At 42.7% G+C, this 23855-nt stretch overlaps 1 protein-coding gene across 1 annotated transcript; it reads right to left on the bottom strand.

The window, feature by feature from the left end:
• Positions 1-9773: 9773 nt before the first annotated feature.
• Positions 9774-16521, bottom strand: LOC139266824 (uncharacterized). Its single transcript, XM_070884430.1, has 2 exons — positions 16484-16521; positions 9774-11025 (listed from the first exon to the last, which is right to left on the bottom strand). Exons 1-2 carry the CDS (start codon positions 16494-16496, stop codon positions 10256-10258), a joined length of 783 nt encoding a protein of 260 aa, XP_070740531.1. The 5' UTR covers positions 16497-16521; the 3' UTR covers positions 9774-10255.
• Positions 16522-23855: the final 7334 nt, after the last annotated feature.

Raw genomic sequence — 23855 nt, 5'->3', positions numbered from 1 at the left:
TTAATCTCTTGTGTGGGACCTTGGCAAAAGCCTTTTGAAAGTCCAAATACATCACATCCACTGGTTCTCCCTTGTCCACTCTACAAGTTACATCCTCAAAAAATTCTAGAAGATTTGTCAAGCATGATTTCCCCTTTCATAAATACATGCTGACTCGGACCGATCCTGTCACTGCTTTCCAAATGCGCTGCTATTTCATTTTTAATAATTGATTCCAACATTTTTCCCACTACTGATACCAGGCTAACCGGTCTATAGTTCCCTGTTTTCTCTCTCCCTCCATTTTTAAAAAGTGGTGTTACATTAGCTACCCTCCAGTCCATAGGAACTGATCCAGGGTCAAAAGAATGTTGGAAAATGATCACCAATACATCCACTATTTCTAGGGCCACTTCCTTAAGTACTCTGGGATGCAGACCATCAGGCCCTGGGGATTTATCGGCCTTCAATCCCATCAATTTCCCTAACACAATTTCCTGACTAATAAGGATTTCCTTCAGTTCCTCCTTTTTGCTAGACCCTCGAATCCCTAGTATTTCCGGAAGGTTATTTGTGTCTTCCTTAGTGAAGACAGAGCCAAAGTATTTGTTCAATTTCTTTGTTCCCCATTATAAATTCACCTGATTCTGACTGCAAAGGACCTACGTTTGTCTTCACTAATCTTTTTCTCTTCACATATCTATAGAAGCTTTTGCAGTCAGATTTTATGCCCCTGCAAACTTACTCTTGTACTCTATTTTCCCCCTCCTAATTAAACCCTTTGTCCTTCTCTGCTGAATTCTAAATTTCTCCCAGTCCTCAGGTTTGCTGCTTTTTCTGGCCAATTTATATGCCTCTTCCGTGGATTTAACACTATCCCTAATTTCCCTTGTTAGCCACAGTTGAGCTACCTTCCCCATTTTTTTAACTCCAGACAGGGATGTACCATTGTTGAAGTTCATCCATGTAATCTATAAATGTCTGCCATTGCTTATACACTGTCAATTCTTTAAGGATCATTTGCAAGTCTATCCTAGCCAGTTCACGTCTCATACCATCGAAGTTACATTTCCTTAAGTTCAGGACCCTAGTCTCTAAATTAACACTGTCACTCTCCACCTTAATAAAGAATTCTACCATATTATGGTCACTCTTCCCCAGGGGGCCTCGCACAACAAGATTGCTAATTAGTCCTCTCTCATTACACAACACCCAGTCGAGGATGGCCAGCTCTCTAGTTGGTTCCTCGACATATTGGTCTAGAAAGCCATCCCTAATACACTCCAGGAAATCCTCCTCCACCACATTGCTACGAGCTTGGTTGTCTAAAAGTAGATTAAAGTCGCCCATGATAACTGCTGTGCTTTTATTGCACGCATCCCTAATTTCTTGTTTGATGCCATCCCCAACCTCACTACCACTGTTCGATGCTCTGTACACAACTCCCACTAGTGTTTTCTGCCCTTTGGTATTCCGCAGCTCCACCCATACAGATTCCACATCATCCAAGCTAATGTCCTTTCTTACTATTGCATTAATTTCCTCTTTAACCAGCAACGCTACCCCACCTTCTTTTCCTTCCTGTCTATCCTTCCTGAATGTTGAATATCCCTGGATGTTGAGTTCCCAGCCTTGGTCACCCTGGAGCCATGTCGCCGTAATCCCAGTTATATCATAATAGTTAATAGCAGTTAATTCATCCACCTTATTACGAATATTCCTCGCATTGAGGCACAGAGTCTTCAGGCTTGTCTTTTTAACATTCTTTGTCCCTTTAGAATTTTGCTGTAATGTGGCCCTTTTTGATTTTTGCCTTGGGTTTCTCTGCCCTCCACTTTTATTATTCTCCTTTCTATCTTTTGCTTCTGCCCCCACTTTATTTCCCTCTGTCTCCCTGCATAGGTTCCCATGCCCCTGCCATATTAGTTTAACCCCTCCCCAACAGCACTAGCAAACACTCTCCCTCGGACATTGGTTCTGGTCCTGCCCAGGTGCAGACCGTCCGGTTTGTATTGGTTCCACCTCCCCCAGAACCGGTTCCAATATCCCAGGAATTTGAATCCCTCCCTCTTGCACCACTCTTGAAGCCATGTATTCATCTTAGCTATCTTGCTATTTCTACTCTGACTAGCACGTGGCACTGGTAGCAATCCTGAGATTACTACCTTTGAGGTCCTACTTTTTAATTAATCTCCTAGCTCCCTAAATTCAGCTTGTAGGACCTCATCCCACTTTTTACCTATATCGTTGGTATCTATATGCACCATGACAAACTGGCTATTCACCTTCCCCCTCCAGAATGTCCTGCAGCCGCTCCGAGACATCCTTAACCCTTGCACCAGGGAGGCAACATACCACCCTGGAGTCTCAGTTGCGACTGCAGAAACGCTTATCTATCCCACTTGCAATAGAATCCCCTACCACTATAGCTCTCCCACTCTTTTTCCTGCCCTCCTGTGCAGCAGAGCCACCCATGGTGCCATGAACCTGGCTGCTGCTGGTGAGCCATCTCCCCCAACAATATCCAAAGTGGTATTTCTGTTTTGGAGGGAGATGACCGCAGGGGACTCCTGCACTGCCTTCCTACTCTTGCTCTGCTTGATGGTCCCTATCTGCCTTTGTAACCTTTACCTGCGGTAAAGACCTACCTCTTTGACCAAACTATTGGTGATCTGTCCTAATTTCGTCTTCTCAAGGGCAATTACGTTTGGGCAATAAATGCTGGCCTTGCCAGCAATGCCCACATCCCAGAACAATTTTTTTTTTCAGTGGCTCAGTGTCAAATTTATTTGTTTATGCCTTACAACACTCCTGTAAAGCACCTTGGGACATTTTACAATGTTAAAGGCACTGTATAAATACAAGTTGTGATTGTTTGAGTATAGAAATTTCTCCTTTTTGTGAATATTTTGCATAAAAATGTGAAGTCAAACGAATAAAGGGTAGATTTTCAGCCCGTGAGGACTGGAAAATCAGCCAAAGATAGTTTTTGGTTGAATCCTTGTTCAAACTGGGCTGTGTGCATTTTGCCAGTAAGTCTGGCTGACCTGAGGTGGTCTCACACAATGAAAGCTTAATTTTAATATATTGGGCTCAATTTTCCCCAGTTATTTGCGCCATTTTTTTGATGCGCGGCACTTTTTTTGGCCTAAATTTTAAAATCCAAGTTTCCCCAAAGATTGTGCGCCAGTGTAACACAGTTACGATTTTTTTAGGTTTGTTTTTTTTAACCTCATTGGGGGCATAACCTGCCACTCGCGCCAATTCTGGCCATTTAAGCAAGTTTGGCCAGCTCCGATTTGCTCCAATTTTTCTTAGGATGGCATATGTGACCTCTCTGGACAAACCTTCTGGGCAGTTAAGAAAATCAGCGCAGCAGGTGCAAGTCCAGGGCCCGGGCAGCAGCAGCAGAGAGGAGACAGAGTGGGGGGAGGCCTTTCGGCCAGAGTTATGAGAGGGTACTGGGAGGGAGGAGGTCTTTCGGAGGTCTTTCGGCCTGGGATGGTAGTGGATACCGGCACTGGCATCAGGAGGCCCTTAGGCCTGGGATAGTAGTGGGCACCAGGAGGGGAAGGCCCTTCAGCCTGGGAGAGTAGCAGGTACCAGAAGGGAGGAGGCCCTTCAGCCTGGGATAGTAGCAGGTACAGGCACCGGGAGGCCCTTCAGCCAGGGATAGTAACGGGTATCGGGAGGAGGAGATAGACTTTTGTCATAAACACTGTCATGTATCTTACATTATTATATATAACTGTATCCTAACATGCTATATATGACTGTAATAAGATATGATCTGTAACCACCATCATACCTGACCACCAGGGGTGCACTTGCAAGAGACAGGTATATAAGGACAGGTCTCAGGCAAGTGCAGCATTCCAGAGCTGTGAAATAAAGGTGCAGGTGACCTTGACTTCACTACATGCCTCATGTGAATCTGTACTGAGGGGACAGGACTTTACAGTGGCGACGAGGATGAGATTACAGAATCCACAGAATGGCGAACAACGGATCAGGTGAAAAGTACAATGCTGGAGACAATTGGGAGGACTTTATCGAAAGGCTCCAGCAAAGCTTTGTAACCAAAGACTGGTTAGGCGACGATAAGGCAGACAAGAGAAGAGCCCATCTCTTGACCAGCTGTAGCTCGACAACATATGCTTCAATGAAGGATCTGCTGGCACCCGAGAAACCAGCAAGCAAGTAGTTTGAAGAATTGAGCACACTGGCAAGAGACCACCTGAAGCCAGCGAGCAGCCTACACATGGCTAGACACAGGTTCTACAACTACAGACGCAGTGTGGGCCAGAGCATGCCCGACTTCGTGGCGGAACTTCGGAGGTTGGCTAGTTTATGTGAGTTCTCCGATGAACTGAGGCGAGAAATGCTGAGAGACTTTTTCATTGAAGGAATAGGCCACACAGGCATATTCCGAAAGCTCATAGAGACCAAGAACCTGACCTTAGAGGCAGCAGCACTGGTTGCACAGACATTCTTGGTAGGGGAAGAAGAAACGAGGTTGATTTACAATGCAGGTACGACAACTAACGAAATATCGGAACAAGAAGTTCACAGCACTAAACAAGCTGCTACCCCCACACACAGACAAAACTGGGAGAACAGGCTCTCGACAGCAGGCAGTGGCGCCAGAAGCCATCAAGGGCCACAGGAACGGCCGTTCACACCTCATCAACCCACAATGCGAGCAATCAACTATAAACTGAGAGAAGCTCAAGAGAGATCAGCCAGACGCAGCTCATTCTTTAGGAACACTTTGAACAATGGAACCGGTCTGTGTTGGCGGTGTGGGGATGGGCACTCGTCAAGGGGATGTCGATTACAGCAGGCTGTTTGCAGGAACTGTGAATATACAGGGCATTTGGCCCGCATGTGCAAAAAAACGGCAGCTCGGCTGGTATACGAATCGGATGGGTCGGAAAGCGTACCAGAAGACGGTGGGGACAGTACCCGGGACACCGATGTACAGTGCGTCAACACGATGAATGGCCGCTGCTCCTACAACAGGACTCCTCCTATAATGATGAGGGTCCTACTCAACGGGATACCTGTCAACATGGAGCTGGATTGGGGAGCGAGTCAATCTCTCATAGGCGCTCAACAATTTGAACAATTATGGCCGCATAAAAGAGACAGACCAAAACTCACAAGGGTCGACGCCAAACTAAGGACCTATACCAAAGAAATCGTACCAGTCCTCGGCAGCGCCATGCTCTCTGTCACACACAAAGGGACAGTGAACCGACTTCCCCAGTGGATTCTCCACTGCTGGGGAGAAGCTGGCTAGCAAAACTAAACTGGAAATGGGATGATGTCCATGCCATGTCATTAGAGGAACGGACCTCCTGCTCAACAGTTATAAAGCGATTTGAACATCTATTTCAGCCAGGTGTGGGCACTTTCAAAGGGGCCAAAGTCAAAATCTACATCACACAGGATGCCAGACCGGTCCATCACAAGGCCAGAGCTGTACCCTATGTGATGAGGGAAAAGATTGAACACGAACTAGACAGGCTTCTGCGGGAAGGCATTATATCACCTGTGGAATTTAGCGACTGGGCAAGTCCCATCGTCCCAGTCATGAAGCCTGATGGATCCGTACGAATCTGTGGGGACTACAAATCTACCATAAACAGAGTCTCCCTACAGGACCAGTACCCGCTGCCCAGAGCGGAGGACTTATTTGCCACATTGGCTGGAGATAAACTTTTCTCAAAACTAGACCTCACATCTGCGTATATGACGCAAGAATTGACCGAGGAATCCAAGCTATTCACCACCATCAACACACATCGAGACCTTTTCATGTACAATCGATGCCCATTCGGCATCAGGTCGGCAGCTGCCATATTCCAGCGCAACATGGAGAGTCTGCTCAAGTCCATCCCGGGGATGGTTGTATTTCAAGACAACATACTTATCACAGGCAGAGACACCGACTCCCATCTCCGTAATTTGGAGGAAGTACTAAAGTGGTTGGATCAGGTAGGCCTACGAGTCAAGAAATCCAAGTGCCTGTTTCTCGCACCCGTGGTTGAATTTTTGGGCAGAAGGATTGCCGCTGATGGAATCCGCCCAACAGAGTCCAAAACAGAAGCAATTCGCCTGGCACCCAGGCCCCGGAATGTCTCAGAACTGCGCGCGTTTCTCGGGCTACTCAATTACTTTGGGAACTTTATGCAGAACTTAAGCACGCTGCTGGAGCCTCTCCACGTGCTACTCAGGAAGGGGTGTGATTGGTTTTGGGGGGACGCCCAGGAACGCGTCTTCAACAAGGCACGTAACCTTCTGTGTTCCAACAGTGTTTTGACTTTCTTTGATCCAGGTAAAAAGCTAGTTCTCACATGCGCTGCGTCAGCGTATGGGGTCGGGTGCGTTTTGCAACATGTCAATAGTGCGGGCAAATTACAACCCATAGCTTATACCTCCAGGTCACTTTCGCGGGCGGAGCGCGGGTACGGAATGGTAGAGAAGGAGGCGCTCGTGTGCGTGTACGGTGTCAAAAAGATGCACCAATACCTTTTCGGGGCCAAGTTCGCATTAGAAACCGACCACAAGCCCCTCACGTCCCTCCTCTCCGAGAGCAAGGCAATAAATACCAACGCCTCGGCGCGAATTCAACGGTGGGCACTCATGCTGGCGTCCTACGACTATACCATAAGGCACAGACCAGGCACAGACAACTGTGCCGACGTGCTCAGCAGGCTACCCCTGGCGACCACGGAAGGGTCTGACGAACAGGACTGAGAGATAGTCATGGCAATCAATGCCTTTGAGTCCACAGGTTCGCCCATGACGGCTCGCCAAATCAGAGCCTAGATGGCCAGCGACCCCACGTTATCCTTCATAAAAAGATGTGTCCTAACCAGTGACTGGGCAGAGGCCCGCGATGCCTGCCCCAAGGATTTAAAACCCTTTCACAGGCGCATGCATGAGCTATCACTACAAGCAGACTGCCTGATGTGGGGCAGCCGAGTAGTCATGCCTCTGCGAGGCAGAGAGACATTTGTCCGGGAGCTCCACTGCGAGCACCCGGGGATCGTTCTCATAAAGGCCATAGCCAGATCCCACGTCTGGTGGCCTGGTATTGACGCGGACTTGGAGCTCTGTGTCCGAAGGTGCACCATTTGTGCCCAACTCAGCAATGCCCCCAGGGAGGCTCCCCTGAGCCCCTGGTCCTGGCCTACCAAACCGTGGTCGCGGGTGCACATAGACTATGCGGGCCCATTCATGGGCAAAATGTTCCTCGTAGTTGTCGATACATTTTCAATGTGGATCGAATGCACCATTTTAAACTCGAGCACAACCTCCACTACTGTGGAGAGCCTCGCAACTATGTTTGCAACACATGGAATCCCTGACATATTGGTCAGTGACAATGGTCCGTGTTTCACCAGCACAGAATTCCAAGATTTTATAATTGACCACGGCATAAATCACGTCAAGACGGCACCGTTCAAGCCGGCCTCCAATGGCCAGGTGGAGAGAGCAGTGCAAATCATTAAACAAGGCTTGCTTAAAATCCAAGGTCCCACGCTGCAGGGTCGCCTGTCGCGACTGCTGCTGGCATACAGATCTCGTCCGCACTCATTGACTGGGATCCCCCCACGCAACTGTTAATGAAAAGGACTTTAAAGACAAGGCTCCCATTAATCCTCCCAGACATGCACGAAATCGTTGAGGCAAAGCGCCGTAAGCTGATTGAGTACCATGACAGAAATTCGAGGGGGAGATGAATGAGATAGGGGACAAAGTGTTTGTACTAAACTATGGCAGGAGTCCGAAATGGCTTGCAGGAACAGTAACGGGCAAGGAAGGAAACAGGCTACTGGTAGTACAAATGGACAATGGCAAACCTGCCGGAGGCATGTAGACCAAGTCAAAAGCAGATTTACCAACAACACTGCGGAACCAGAGGCAGACTACAATGTGGAACTCGCACCACACCTGGTGGACAGACAGAGGGAACAACCTGAGGAAAGGGCAATCCCAACAGACAGCCCAGGCGAGTCAACAGCAATCACACCAATCGAAACAGACAGCCCAGGCGAGATACCAGCAACCACACCCAAAAAAAAACAGACACCAAGGCAAACAACTGAACCACAACACAGACGCTCCACGCGAGAAACTAGACCACCTGAGAGATTGAACCTATAAAGACAATAAGACCTTGGGGGAGGGTGATGTCATGTATCTTACATTATTATATATAACTGTATCCTAACATGCTATACATGGCTGTAATAATGACCTGTAACCACCAGCATACCTTACCACCAGGGATGCACTTGCAAGAGACAGGTATATAAGGACAGGTCTCAGCCAAGTGCAGCATTCCAGAGCTGTGAAATAAAGGTGCAGGTCCAGAGTGACCTTGACTTCGCTACATGCCTCGTGTGAATCTGTACTGAGGGGACAGAACTTTACAAACACTTTAATAATTTAATGGTGATAAGTTGCTGTAATGTGCTTGTGCAGGTTGCTGTGAGCTGGCTATTCTATGTTTCACTTTCCAGCCTCAGCCCACAGTTACCATGGCAACACTATCTTTTTGGCTCTGATCTTAGGCTCCACGCCCAAAGATAAAGGACAGGCTAGGCTGCACCAAAATGAACAATTCAAACGGGGAAACGTGGATAATTTTTTTTGGCATAGTTGGGCCCAAAATAAATGGGCGTAACTCTTCAAGTATGCCAAAAAAACAGCTTTGGGGAAAATTGAGCCCTATGATAGAGCTCCAGGAACCATCAGCACCTAAGAGTTACCCATCTGGAGTGGGCAAAAGGATGCTCCATGCAACACTTAAAGGTGCATAGACTATTTATCTGATGTTATTTATTCTTAGTGGCTTCTTAGGCTGGCTTTTCACATTTTCAGATGTGTCATCTTTTAGATGAGACATTAATTCAAGTCCCTGTCTGCCTGTTCATGTGGAACTAAAAGACCTTGTGGCACTATTTATAAAGAGTAGCCCTCCCAGAGTCCTGGCCAACATTTAATCCCCAACCTATACAACCAAAACCAGATTAGCTGATCATTTAACTAATTTGCCACTTGTGGAAACTTGCTATGTATAAATTAGCTGACATTTTCACAACAATGACTACACTTCAAAAGTACTTCATTGGCTGTGAAGTGCTTTGGGACATCTTGAGCTTGTAAAAGGTGCGAAAACAATGCAAGTCTTTCTTTCTAGAATGTAAAAGGGACCATATAAAAACACATCTATCAGTCAATGGGTGCTTTTTTTTGTGTTTAAAAAAATATTTTATCTGTTTTTTGACATTAGAATACTTAGGGAATGTTTATGTAGAAATAAAAAAGAGCCAAATATTGTTTCCAACATGATTGGAAAGCTGACTATGTTTGAAGCATTTACAAGAGTTCAGCAGACTAGGAAGAATGAGAAAGAGGGAGTATGAAAAGAAAGAATGGCTTGCATTTATATAGCACCAGATCCAGTATTTGAGAAATATCTCAAATTACTTCACACAAATGATTTTTAAAGTGTTGTTCGGTACTAACTTCATGACTTAATGAAGTTTCACTGCAACTATGCAGGTTAAAAACATAACACACAATTCTGTGTAGCTATTGATCGCAAAGAAAATGCTGATACATTCAAACACAAGAGTGCTTAATTAACAGGTTCAAATTTATGTAAACAGCAAAAAAATTCAACATTTTCTCATTATCACTAACAGGAAAGTATCTAACTGTAAGCTATACTGAGTTCCATGTCAGTTGGCAAGTCAAGTTGAAATTATTACTGTTGCTTTTTAATCACTCCAAAAATAGTATTTCATGTTTGAAGTGATGTAAAATAAAAGAAGACATGCCGGGAGATCAGCTAGCACTCGAACCAGACTTTCTATTATGCCACCAACCGTATTTGCAACCTCTAGCACACCTGTCAGGTAATGATTGAGGGCAGCTGCAATTTCTGTATTCCTCTTTTTGCACAGGATCTAAAAAGGTCACCAGTTTTCAAATCATACTTTTCCCAATTTACTTTTCAAAGTATGCTGAGGGAGCCTTCATATGCCCAGTAATTTCATCTATACTTATCTGAAATAGAGTAAATAAGGGCTATGAATTGTTTTTTTATAGAAAATCTTAATCAACAAAAATAGATAACAACAGAAAGTGCTGGAATACACATTTGAAAGCATCTGAAAAGAGAAAAGAACACGTCAGGTGGAGAGGCTGTTTCAGAATCCAAAACACAGCCTACGAATATTACATATTTATATCCATGCTATTTCACGCTTTTGTCCAATGTCATTATAAAGTTATTTATTTTCTCTTTCATTTTCTCATCCATAAATTTCTTCCACTGAACTCGTTCCTGTAAACGGTCCTGTTTCTGTCTCTCCAGTTCCTTTTGATAGATGTTTTCAATGCTGGCCATACGACGCAGTTCTTTGTGTGTCAAAGACTGGATATCACCACCGTCTGCAATTCTCCCCTGCAGAAACGCGGTTGACTTGGGCCTCCTAAAACCAGATGGCCTTGAAGAACTTTTACGAACAGAAGCAGACATGTGAGATCCTTTCTTCACAAACTGATTTGTAGAAAGCCTTTCATCTAATTCATCTTGAACAAAAGAACTGGGACTGGTTCTCCCATTTAATCCGGCCCATGTACCCAACAAACTCACACGTTGCAAATTACTCTGCGTTGACGCGGCCATGGTGCCTCTTGCCTTTGAATCCCAGTTTGAATTCATCTCAGTTTTGTCTCGCATATTGATGGTCTTTAGTTGCATAATTAAATCATCTAATTTAAATTTTCGGAGTATTGATTTCTGCCTCAACATATTCTGAAGTTCCTCTGTTACAGTCGCACTTTCTTGCTGTAATGTTGACAGGACAATACAATGGCCACGGTGCAGGTGGTCCAGTCGAATATGTAAGAGCATATCTTCCTTTTTGTTTCTCAAATGCGCATCCACTGTCAACAATGGGGAGTTCTTTGCCGACTTGTTCATAATTGTACTATTAGGTGTAATGTTTTCCCCTAATACACCTGTTGAAATATTTGAGCCCAAGTATTAGTACAGTTACTAAAAGCAGAAAATATTTTATTAGTTATGCATCTTTTATTTACATGGCAGGACTGACATATGAAGAAAGATTTGATCAACTAGGCTTATGGAATTTAGAAGAATGAGAGGGGATCTCGTAAAAACATATAAAATTCTGACGGGATTGGACAGGTTAGATGCAGGAAGAATGCTCCCGATGTTGGGGAAGTCCAGAACCAGGGGACATAGTCTAAGGATAATGGGTAAGCCATTTAGGACTGAAATGAGGAGAAATTTCTTCACTCAGAGAATTGTGAACCTGTGGAATTCTCTACCACAGAAAGTTGTTGAGGCCAGTTCGTTAGATATATTCAAAAGGGAGTCAGATGTGACCCTTACGGTTAATGGGATCAAGGGGCATGGAGAGAAAGTAGGAATGGGGTACTGAAGTTGCATGATCAGCCATGACCATATTGAATGGTGGTGCAGGCTCGAAGGGCTGAATGGCCTACTCCTGCACCTATTTTCTATGTTTCTATAAAAAGCCACATATATTGAGAGTTTAACCCTTTCAACTCATTGTTTATATTTGAAGTTTTCAGTGCACATAAGGTATGGGATGATAGCACTGGAAAATGGGATACATTTGCACATTGTCAAGGACTCCTAGATCAGAGTATAGGTCGGGTACAGATTAAAGTTGTCTAATACTACCTCAATAATTGCTTTTTCAACCCGAGATGAAGGGGTTGACTTATGAAGAAAGGTTGAGCAGGTTGGGCCGATACTCATTGGAGTTTAGAAGAATGGGAGGGGATCTTATTGATACATATAAAATACTGAGGGGGCTCGACAGGTTAGATGCAGGGAGGATATTTCCATTCTTGGGGGAATCTAGAACTAGGGGGCATAGTTTAAGAATAAGAGGTCACTCATTTAGAATTGAGATGAGCAGAAATTTCTTCTCTCAGAGGGTTGTAAATCTCTGGAATTCTCTGCCCCAGATAGCTGTGGAGGCTGGATCATTGAATATATTTAAGGTGGAGATAGACAGATTTTTGAGCGATAAGGGAGTGAAGGGTTATGGGAAGTGGGCAGGGAAGTGGAGCTGAGTCCATGATCAGATCAGCCATGATCTTATTAAATGGCGGAGCAGGCTCAAGGGGCCGAATGGCCTACTCCTGCTCATATTTCTTATGTTCTTATGTTAAACCCGATTTTAGAAGTGTTATTTCGCAGGCAGCTTTATGGCCTCATCAGTGTGATTAGTGAAATTATATATCAAAATTAATTTCTTTAGTGAAACTGAAACCAAACTGACCGCTACGTTTTTGGACGGCTTCATGAATGCTACCTTCTGTATTCTAACTTGTACTCAGTCCTTAAAGTGATTTTTTTTTTAAATTACAAGTACTATAAAACACTGTATTCTGTACCCACCCAGAATATTCACGCATTATAAAGAAAATTTTACGTTTATCTCAGAAATGTCTCAAATTGCTCACATACAATGAATTACTTTAAAGTAATTGTTATTACAAGGCAAATATGCCAGCCATTTGACATCAAGATCCTCCAAACAAAAAATAAATGGAAGATTAGTTAATTTATTTTTGGCATATTGTTTGAGGGAAAAATGCTGGCTTGGGCACCAGGAGCATAATGTGATGCCTCTCTCTGAACCCATGCATCCACTCTTGTAAATGTGTCCCTTCCCTTTAACCCTGGGTACTTTCTGTCCCCGAAGGATACTCTTTCATGTTATGGTTAAACATAAGAAATCTGAAATGGATGGAGTAAACCTGAGCTGCTGACCCTGGTTGTAGTTGGAGAAGTTAGTGATTTTCCTCCTCCGCAACTATGTGACGCTTGAGGAGGGAATCTGTAACTCATCACAACTTTGCAAAGGGAAGAATTTCAGTCCCTGAGACTTACCACAATCTCCCCCTCCCCCCCCCCCCCTATGGCTGAGATGAAAATCTGGATGATCCTTCCCTGTTGAGATAGTTCCCCTACCTCTGCACTCCTCTGCCCTCCACATGGCCTTTCTTCCCATTCCTCTGTCCCTACTCTTTCCCTCTCCACCTCCATTCCCTCTCCTCTGTCCTTGTTCACCTCTCCATCTCTCTTTTCATCTTCTCCCTACCCCATCTGCCTCCTCTCCCCTCTCCATCTTCCTTCTCTTCCTGTTCTCCACTTCCTCAGTATCCCTCCTCCATTTCTCTGCCATTTCCCATCTCCTCCACTCCTTTTCCCACTCCTTGCTCCTCCCTTGCTTTGGTCCAAATATCCTCCAGCTTTCTAACCCTGCTTGACTTGACTGTAACATGACCAGACATCAAATCTCTACATTTGTTTCACACATTTACATTCCAAAATAAAAAAATAAAAAATAAAAATACCCAACACTGAGGATTATTGATCCCATTGAAACCTTGCTGGCTTGAATACTGAGGACTATCAAAAGTTTTATCAGTGACTTACAACAATTTGTGCTTATAAAGCATTTTTAACTTACAAAACATCCAAGGCACTTCACAGGTGAGGGGGTGGGGCAGTAGGGAACAATGAACACTGAGAAGAATTGAGCAGATTACCAAAGGAATGGTCAAAGAAATGAGTTTTGAAGAGGCTTTTCAAGGTGAGGCATGTAAGTTGCACTCTTTAAAAAAATAACCTTTAATAAAAACGAGTTATAGCCCACTTCAAGATATACAAAACGAGAGAATCCTAATTTGAACAGAATGAACAGATTGCAACATTACACCTTATTAAACATTGGCATGATACCTCCTTTGACTCCAGAGATCCAAAATCAATTAATCAAAACCCTTGTTCTTATAGTTCACTAGATCATTGTTCCAAATCAAAGTCCTTTCGGTCAGAAGAATAGCAACAAGTCATCTACATTCAAGCATCAGGGTAATCTCTTGCACTGAGCTACTCCCCACAGCTTTTCATCAGTAAATAACTCAGAGGTTCGACTAGATGTACTTATAGACACTGGACAATGTGGGTTCCACCACGTGTAGGGACAGAACTACATTCCAGAATATTTTCTAATACCATGGAACCTCATTGACACAGTAGGTTACATTCTATTTTTTAAGTTTAACAAGTTAAATTATGCAAAAAATATTCTTACTTTCAACAGATTATTCGCCTGATATGTAATAATTTGCTTCCCTAAATAATTTACTTAACGTTTATATTAGACAACTTGTTTCACTTACGAACTGCGTATTCAATGTACGTAGGCTCTGAATGCTTTTCTAAACTGAAAAAAGCTTTAATTCCTTGATAGGTTTATCTTGTGACAATATTTAACCCCTGAGTGAGTACTCATGCTCATGAGATCCTACAGCACCAGTAATGTTGGATCAGTCTATGAAACTGACCATACAATGAGAATAAAGTGCTATCCATCTCCAAACTGTTTATTTTTCAGAGCTTCACATCATATTTAAATTTATAAAGAAATTTAGAATTCTTTAGTACGATGCAAAACGATTTATTGGTCCCCAAAGGGCTAGTAATGTGTTAATACATTTTGTTTCCGTTTGATGCTATAGTAACACACCACTATGCATTGCGTTCAGTTCAGTGGTTTAATCCACGTAATGTTTAATCTTAAATTGCTAGTGTCAGGTAGCTTTTTACAATAACTACTAATCCTTAACAGAAGGAAAATTGCCCTCTATTTTCTTTGTTCCGTTTATTGTTTTCGATCAATTTGTGCCAACAAGAATGAAATGGCAGAAAATGTCAGATATTCAGCGCATGCTTGTGTGCTGCAAAGTTTGTACGACAGGTAGTTCTACACATGATTAGGCCTGCGGTGATAATGATTTCACTGGATGATGGAGGGGAATACCATAGCTTGTGTATTAATGGCAGATTGTAAAAGGGACAGGTTTAAATGGCCAAATGACCTTTCTCTAATTCTCTAATTCCATAAAATTACATTAAAATAGTTAATGCTATTAATAATGGCAACGGCCTACATATTACCATTAGGGGATATCATACAAAAAAAAAATTTCTGCAATATATCCACTTTAAACGTCTCAATTTATTTTAAATTGTCTCCCATCCTTTACTGAAGGTGCAGACTCTTGTTGGGAGTACAGTTCCTCTGGCACATGTCCATTTGGCCACTCTTCATGTATGAGATTCGATAGAGAGGGTTCCCCGATCTTCCACTACAACTTCGGCGGAAGATCAGTGGACACCTCGGAGCAACCGTTTATGCTGATTCTTCAGGGGTTCCACCGATCTTCCGCCAAAGTTACAGCGGGAGATCGGGAGAACCCCCACAGAAATTATTAGCGAGAGTGTTAATAGGTGACGCGCACAAATGTGATCCTGTCTTCATCAAACATCTACGCAAGCATACTTTCCAGCAGGGGGGGGTCCCAGGATAAAAATCAGAAATTGAAAATGCCTGATTTTCCCCTCCCCAGACCAATGCTAAGTGTACACCTTCACTGGTAACGGCAGCTAACACATAAGGCGGCAGTGTACTTTGTAATTATTCATTTCTCCATGAAGAATAGAGCAATTATAAGTGAACAGCACAATAATATAAAGATTAGTGTTATGTTTTCATAGAAACCCTACAATGATACGAAGATAAATGTGGCTGAAGCCTGGAGATTAGATTTCCTAGTTACTCACCAAGTAAAAGAAAACAAACCCTGTAAGTAAGCTGTGTTTAAGCTGAGTTAACTGATCTAAATTGGACTGGTGCTATAGATATTGCAATTGGCTATAGTGTCTCTGGACAAGGGAAGTAAAATCAACCATGGTTACAAGCTCTGTTGTAGTCAGTGACCTGCTGAAAAGTTTGCATTTATGGATGGTCAATTGGGCTTGACTGTGATGCTCTCTATTAAAAAAAATATCCTGCTAACATTCCTTAGTGTGCATGTTCCAATTGAATGTAAGGCTTACTGGAAGTGTGAAAATGACACCTACCCAACATACTGTTTCTGGGTCAGTTTAATTTAATACTGTGGACGTGTTCCAATCATGAAGATTGCCTTTAATGGGGAGCTCTTCTATTGGTGGGTGGGAAATCTTGCAGTATTTCAAGTCCTGCACCAGTTTAAAGGGGAAAGTTAGTTGTTTCTCAGATTTGGAACTCAGAAACAACGTGACAAAAGGATAATGCCTGGAAGGAGTGCTGAGGAGCAGATACTGGCCTGTTTCTCCGCCATCTTTAGTGATGCATATTCCAGACCCCCAAGCAAAGCAACCCAGAAGCAATAACAGGAGGTGAATGTCACCTCCACCACACCATGCACATGGAAACAGTACAGAAGAAAAGTTCAATGATTTTACCAGATCAGCCAAGGTAGGAGAACCTATTACCAACTTTCATTCATGCAGTGTGCAAACGTATATGGCATTTACAATTACTTCCCCCTCACACTGTCCTAAATTACTTTTCAACCTTACCTTGAATGCACATTATTCAGCGAGATAACTTTGCACCATCAGTCTTTGACTGGAAGTGCTCCTTTGCTAACATCTTTATATGCATTTAGCCCAACAAGAATCCTTCCATCTGATGTTACTGAATGTTCTTTTGTGCCAGTCCTTATACCCACCAGAGACTGTGTTAGGAATCCAAGAAGGAAAGGTTTTATTAATGAATTAATTTAATATTCAAAAATTCATTTTGTAGTTAAAAGTCAATATTTAGCAGAATCTATTGTGTAGCTCTACTAGACTTGTATACTAATGGATACATCTATCTGTTATATGTTTACCTTTTACTGTACATGTAAGTAGATAAGACAGTTTATGTCATGTCCTGAGATTCTGCTGTGGAGCCTTTTAACTCTGTGTCAGCATGCAGGATATGATGTAATAGCCTTTCAGCTGTAGGATAAAAAGTAAGAACCATTGTAAGATGTTAGAGAAGACCTGGCGTCTAATCATCCTGTGACTGAGCTCAGCAACTGTAACGTGAGGTCTCCCATAGCCTTCACATTGCAGCATTTGTTGTCTGTGAGTATCATTTCCTCTAATAAATTTATAAGCGAAGACTGTGACTAGAACTCTTACTCTTACCACAGAGACAACAGCTCCAGGATTGTCTCTCTAGCAGTATTAATCAACAGACTGCATGCTGACACTTTGGTATTACTGTATGCCATCTTAATAACTGGAACTGCTCACTTGCTCTTTTCTGTGCAAAAGTCAGTTCATAACAACATAAAGAGAACACTTGGAGGAAGAGGATCCCTAAATTTCAAACTCTAACCCTATATGAGGAGGAAGCCCTCAAAATCCTGGAAAGGGAGATAATTGAGGGTGTTGGAGATGGGGAAGTAGGAGGTCTTTTAACCAATAAGGGAATTAAGGGTTACGGAGAGCGGGCGGGTAAGGGGAGCTGAGTCCACGGCCAGATCAGCCATGATCTTGTTGAATGGCGGAGCAGGCTCGAGGGGCTAGCTGGCCTACTCCTGTTCCTAATTCTTAGGTTCTTATGTCTGCCTCCAGTTCATTTCCTCAAATAAATCTATGAGATAAACTTCTGATGCTCTTCTTTCTTATTTTATTCTCTCATTTACTTACTGTTACAAAAGTATATAGGGACTGCTATGAATTGGGTGATGCAAGCTCATGTGGAGCAGATGGCTGACCTCACACCATAATGTGATGTTAGCTCATTTTTATATTTTGTTTGTGCTTAATGCATGACACGGTGGGAGTGTGCAGAAGTAGGGACTTCTGATACCAGCAGCTGGTAAAGGGCTGCCAATCACCTACGTTTTTGACCAAGCTTTCCTTGTACCTCCTTCTTTGGCTTTGCATCTCCTTCTTTGGCTTTGCATCTTTTGATTATTTTGAGGTTAGTTGCCTTCTTGATTGTGGTTTTAGCAGCAGTGGATTGCTGGGACACTGTCCTGTTAAAGCATCTATGGACGAGACCTCAAAGTACTGAGCCCTCAATGACAATAGTACATAACTCTCATGCACTGTTTCAAAAACATCATAGTTAGTTGCTCATGTAGATTGCCAATTATGGATACTCAGGCTGGATCATCAATTACCATAACTAAAACCTCAAGTTGAGGAGCATTTCAGCATAGTGCACATGATGAAACTAGACATGAAAGTACATGAGTCACAAAGAGCACTTTAAAGCAACTTGGGAAAATATAGCTCAATCCACATGCATTGTAACATCGCATAAATTAGAATATCACATAAAATCATGCATCACAAACACTGCCCCATGCAGTTGTCCCATGCAATATGTGTGGTAATATTCTTTAAATATTCTGAAAAGGAAGTTCCCTCCCCCCCCCACAAAAAAATGTACCAAATTGATTGTGGGAAGTAGTTATAACCAGTCATGTAACAGAAATGAGGTCAATTACTATAACTACAGTTGCAAAGCACAGGAAGAGTTCAGTGAAGGTCTCTGAAACTGCTGATTCATGTGCAGATGGAGTCAATAGGTGAGTTCATGGCATGTGTTGTACTGTTGACTTCCTTCAGGGCTGTGCAACAATAGACAGCTTCCCCGTTATCTGCAAAATGTACTCACAAGTGTGCTGTGAGTTAATAGATACATTTCCTTTATGGACTGATATTTCTAAGCAGATTGACCTTCAGAAAGCCAAGTTCATAGAAGGATGCAGCACAAATTCTGGGTACCACATTTCAGGAAAGATGTAAACGCATTAGAAAGGGTATAGAGGAGGTTTACCAGGATGTTAACAGGGATGAAGGACTTCAGTTATGAGGAGAGGTTGGAAAAGTTAGGACTATTCTCCTCAGAACAGAGAAGGCTAAGAGGTGACCAAATAGAGGTTTTCAAGATGATGAGAGGTTTTGATAGAGTAAATAGAGAATTTGAATTTAGTTAATTAAATAAATCTGGAATAAAAATATATTATGAGTAATGGTGACCATGTAAATACCAGATTGTCATAAAATCCCATCTGGTTCACTAATGTCCTTTAAGGAAGGAAATCTGCCATCCTTACTCGGTCTGGCCAACATGTAACTCCAGACCCACAACAATGTGGTTGACTCTTAACTGCTCTCTGTAATGACCCTGCTGTTGTATTCAAGAAGGTGGCTCACCAGTTGGGGATGGGCAATAATTTCCCAGCAAAGCCCACATCCTCTGAAGGAAGACGAAAAAGTACATCAATGGGGCTGTCGTTTGTGCCAATCAAACTGTGGCTCTGGCCAGCCTGGGACTTACATCACGTGACTGGACAAAGTCCGTCAATCAGCGAGTGGCTGCTCAAAGGAACGACGTGGGGGGAGTTTGCAATAGACCAAGAGGACAGTGTAACAGCAAACCACCTGTCTTTAAAAAATGGTGAGGAACTGAACTGTTACGGAGGTCGCGGAAGTTTGTGAGTAATAGAGAACGGAATGCAATGCGCTCCGAGACTGTTTAGGATACGGGTTATTTTAAAGTGTGAGGCACATCCCACCCTCTGCGCTGCGTTTTATTTGTGGGAGAAATCTGACAGCACTAATGTCACCTTTCATACTTTATAAGTTTGAATTACATGTTTAAGAAGAAAATCTTGGAATTCTATCCTCTGTGTCTACGGTGAATTCGTTTAAATCACATAAATTCATGTTTTTAAATATAAAAGTTTGCACTTAGAACTGAAATTGTAGTTGTGCATACTGGATAGAAAGTAAAACGTAGGGGTAAGAGTATTTTTCAGATTGGTGGAATGCAGGTAGTTTTATGCCCTGTTGGGATATCTCTTGTTTTCCATTTATATACAACTGATTTGGACATAGAGGAATGATAATGAAATTCGCTGATACAATCAAATGAGAAAGTTTGCTATCTGAGGGAGATGATAGGTGGACATAGGCTGGTGCAATGCTATATAGATTGCAGGAGCTGTTCAATCTTTGGTCAGATAAGGGTGTCTGGTCTCCTCATTCGAATGACAGGGTGCTGCTCCGATGTTCTGCCGGGGTGGGCTCTTAAGTTGTACAAGTACAGGTGTGAGATATCTGCCCAACTATTTAAATGACCCTGCCCCCCTCATTTAGGACAGGGTCAACTCCAGGCCACAGTTACAGCTGGAAGTCCTGTCTGACACACTTCGGCTGATGGAGTGGAAAAACACAACTCAGAAAACTTGAGGGAAGCTCTGGGACTGGAATTTCCCCTGTGAAGTAGCAGAGGAGATGAGTATGGAAGAACACAAAACTACCACCTGTAGTAGAATGCGAGAGTGTGAACTTAAAATAATACATTGAGTGTACCTCATTGCACAGATGCTCCACTGGGGGATTACTGTGGTAAAGGCTGTAGTTGGAAACACACATTTTTCATATATTCTGGCATTCAGCCAATCTGGACAGCATTTTGGAAGATCACAGAAAATATGGTGGAGTCACAATGTTCCAGACCCAGGCCTGCACCTTTGGAGCTACCCGCCCCAAGTACCAACCCGTTTCCTCTCCCCATCGCTGGAAATGCCAGCACACCCATCCCAAAACAACAACCTGTGATTCATTGGATTCTCCTGAAAGTACTGTCTAACAAACTGTACAATGACATCACACAATGTATGTAAGGATTTTTAAAATAAAACTATTAAAGGGACATTTGATATAAAAACAATTAAATGGCTTAAAATTTGTACAAGATGTTGATTTGACCATGGAAAATTCATGCAGTTCTGGGCACCCCATTATAGAAAGGATATTAGAGATATGGAAAGGATACTGGAAAGATGTCAGGAATGACAGGTGAAAATTATGAAGAAAAGTTGATGGATCTCCACCAGAACAGTTAAGATTGAAGAGGTTTTCAAAATTATAAAAGACTTTGAAAGTAAACTGAAACATTGTTCTCAGTGGTTAGTGAATCAATAACAAGGGTATCGCTGGAAGAATGAAGGATTAACAAAAAAAATTCATAGAGGTCAAGAAGTACAACTTCTGCTGGAAAGAAATTCGGGATTGGGCTTCCTTTAAATGTTGCCGCCGAATTGTGGCACCAAATGGGCAACCCACTGCAGCTCACTGATTGTGGCACAGCAGGAATTTGTCTGGGTCCTACTCTGAGGGTGGTGGCAGCAGCAGAGGTGGTGGTCTGGGAGACATACTCTTACTTTGGTTAGTCCACTCAATGCATCATACTACTGGGAGGAGCATGCATGGCAGACGCTACACCTATTTCCACCCGAATTTTGTAATCAGGACAGGACTCCGATTAAGTATTTAAACAGCCTTATGCCTGTTTCAGGCAGGTGGGCTTTGCTCTCCCATTTACAGGCCTGTCTGAATATAGCATTCGGTGAGCCTTGGTTTCAATGGGGCGGTTGAGGTGCCCCATCACCACGCCCCCGCCCCCTCACCCCCACCCCCCAATGCTGAGTAAAATCCCTTTCCCAGAATAAGAACATAAGAACATAAGAAATACGGGCAGGAGTAGGCCATTTGGCCCCTCGAGCCTGCTCCGCCATTCAATAAGATCATGGCTGATCTGATCATGGACTCAGCTCCACTTCCCTGCCTGTTCCCCATAACCCTTTACTACCTTATCGCTCAAAAATCTATTTCCGCCTTAAATATATTCAATGACCCAGCCTTCACAGCTCTCTGGGGCAGAGAATTCCACAGATTTACAACCCTCTGAGAGAAGAAATTTCTCCTCATCTCAGTTTTAAATGGGCGACCCCTTATTCTAAGGCTATGTCCCCTAGTTTTAGTTTTCCCTATGAGTAGAAATATCCTCTCTGCATCCATCTTGTTGAGCCCCCTCGTTATTTTATAAGTTTCAATAAGATCACCTCTCATTCTTCTGAACTCCAATGTATATAGGCTCAACCTATCCTCATAAGTCAACCCCCTCATCTCTGGAATCAACCTAGTAAACCTTCTCTGAACAGCCTCCAATGCAAGTATATCCTTCTTTAAATACGGAGACCAAAACTGTACGCAGTACAGTTGGTGTGGCCTCACCAATACCCTGTACAGTTGTAGCAGCACTTCTCTGCTTTTATACTCCACCCCCTTGCAATAAAGGCCTTCTAGATTACTTGCTGTACCTGCATACTAACTTTTTGTGTTTTATGCACAAGGATCCCGAGGTCTCTCTGTACTGCAGCACTTTGCAATTTTTCTCCATTTAAATTATAATTTCTATTATTTGTATTATTTCTGCCAAAGTGGATAACCTCACATTTTCCCACATTAGACTCCATCTGCCAAATTTTAGCCTGTCTAAACTCACTTAGCCTGTCTATATTCCTTTGCAGATTTTTTGTGTCCTCCTTACAATTTGCTTTCCCACCCATCTTTGTATCATCAGCAAACTTGGCTATATTACACTTGGTCCCTTCATCCAAGTCATTAATATAGATTGTAAATAGTTGAGGACCCAGCACTGATCCCTGCGGCACCCCACTAGTCACTGTTTGCCAACCATAAAATGACCTATTTATCCCGACTCTCTGTTTTCTGTTAATTCGCCAATCCTCTACCCATGCTAATATATTACCCCCAACCCCGTGAGCTTTTATCTTGTGCAGTAACCTCTTATGTGGCACCTTATCAAATGCCTTCTGGAACTCCAAATACACCACATCCACTGGTTCCCCCTTATCCACCCTGCTCATTACATCCTCAAAGAACTCCAGCAAATTTGTCAAATAGGATTTCCTTTTCATAAAACTATGTTGACTCTGCTTGAATGAATCATGCTTTTCCAAATGTCCCGCTACTGCTTCCTTAATAATGGACTCTAGCATTTTCCCAGTGACAGATGTTAGGCTAACTGATCTATAGTTTCCTGTTTTTTGTCTGCTTCCTTTTTTAAATAGAGGTGTTAAATTTGCGGTTTTTCAATCCGCTGGGACCACCCCAGAGTCCAGGGAAGTTTGGTAGATTCCAACCAATGCATCCACTATCTCTGCTGCCACTTCTCTTAAGACCCTAGAATGTAAGCCATCAGATCCAGGGGACTTGTCTGCCTTTAGTCCCATTATTTTACCTAGTGCTACTTCATTAGTGATAGTAATAGTATTAAGTTCCTCCCTCCCTATAGCCCTTTGATTAACCCAATTGGGATGTTTTTAGTGTTTTCTACCGTGAAGACCGATACAAAATATTTGTTCAACATCTCTGCCATTTCCCTGTTCTCCATTATTAATTCCCCAGTCTCATCCTCTACTTTAGCCAATCTTTTCCTTTTTATGTACCTGTAGAAACTCTTACTATCTGTTTTTCATATTTCGTGCAAATTTACTTTCATAATCTATCTTCCCTCTTTTAATCATATTTTTAGTCGTTCTCTGCTGGCTTAAAAAAAATTCCCAACCCTCTGGCCTCCCACTAGTCTTGGCCACATTGTATGCCTTTGTTTTCAATTTGATATCCTCCCTTATTTCCTTAGTTAGCCACGGATAGTTACCCCTTCTCTTACAGTCTTTCCTTCTCATTGGGATATATTTTTGTTGCGAGTTATGAAATATCTCCTTAAATGTCTGCACTGCTCATCGTCCCATACTTTAGTTTATTTTCCCAGTCCACTTTAGCCAACTCTGCCCTCATACCTTTGTAGGCCCCTTTATTTAAGAATGTTTTACTTCAAGTGTCTATTGAGCTGTTCTTTAACAAATGTCACCTTTTTAAAGATAAAAGTGTGCAGTACACAAATCACAGTCTCTTGACTGCATTTCTTATTTGGTTACTAGCGCCATGGCTTTAAAAAGCCTTCAATAAAACTATAATATGGAAAACAATGAATTATGTGATGTTGTGTTATGAAAAATAAAAACTCAAATTTAAATAATATATTTTACATTTATTATAGCACAAG

This window comes from Pristiophorus japonicus, chromosome 7 (assembly GCF_044704955.1).
Source record: "Pristiophorus japonicus isolate sPriJap1 chromosome 7, sPriJap1.hap1, whole genome shotgun sequence".
NCBI lineage: Eukaryota > Metazoa > Chordata > Chondrichthyes > Pristiophoridae > Pristiophorus > Pristiophorus japonicus.
The sequence above is the reverse complement of the archived record's forward strand: the minus strand, read 5'-3'. Positions and strand labels throughout refer to the sequence as shown.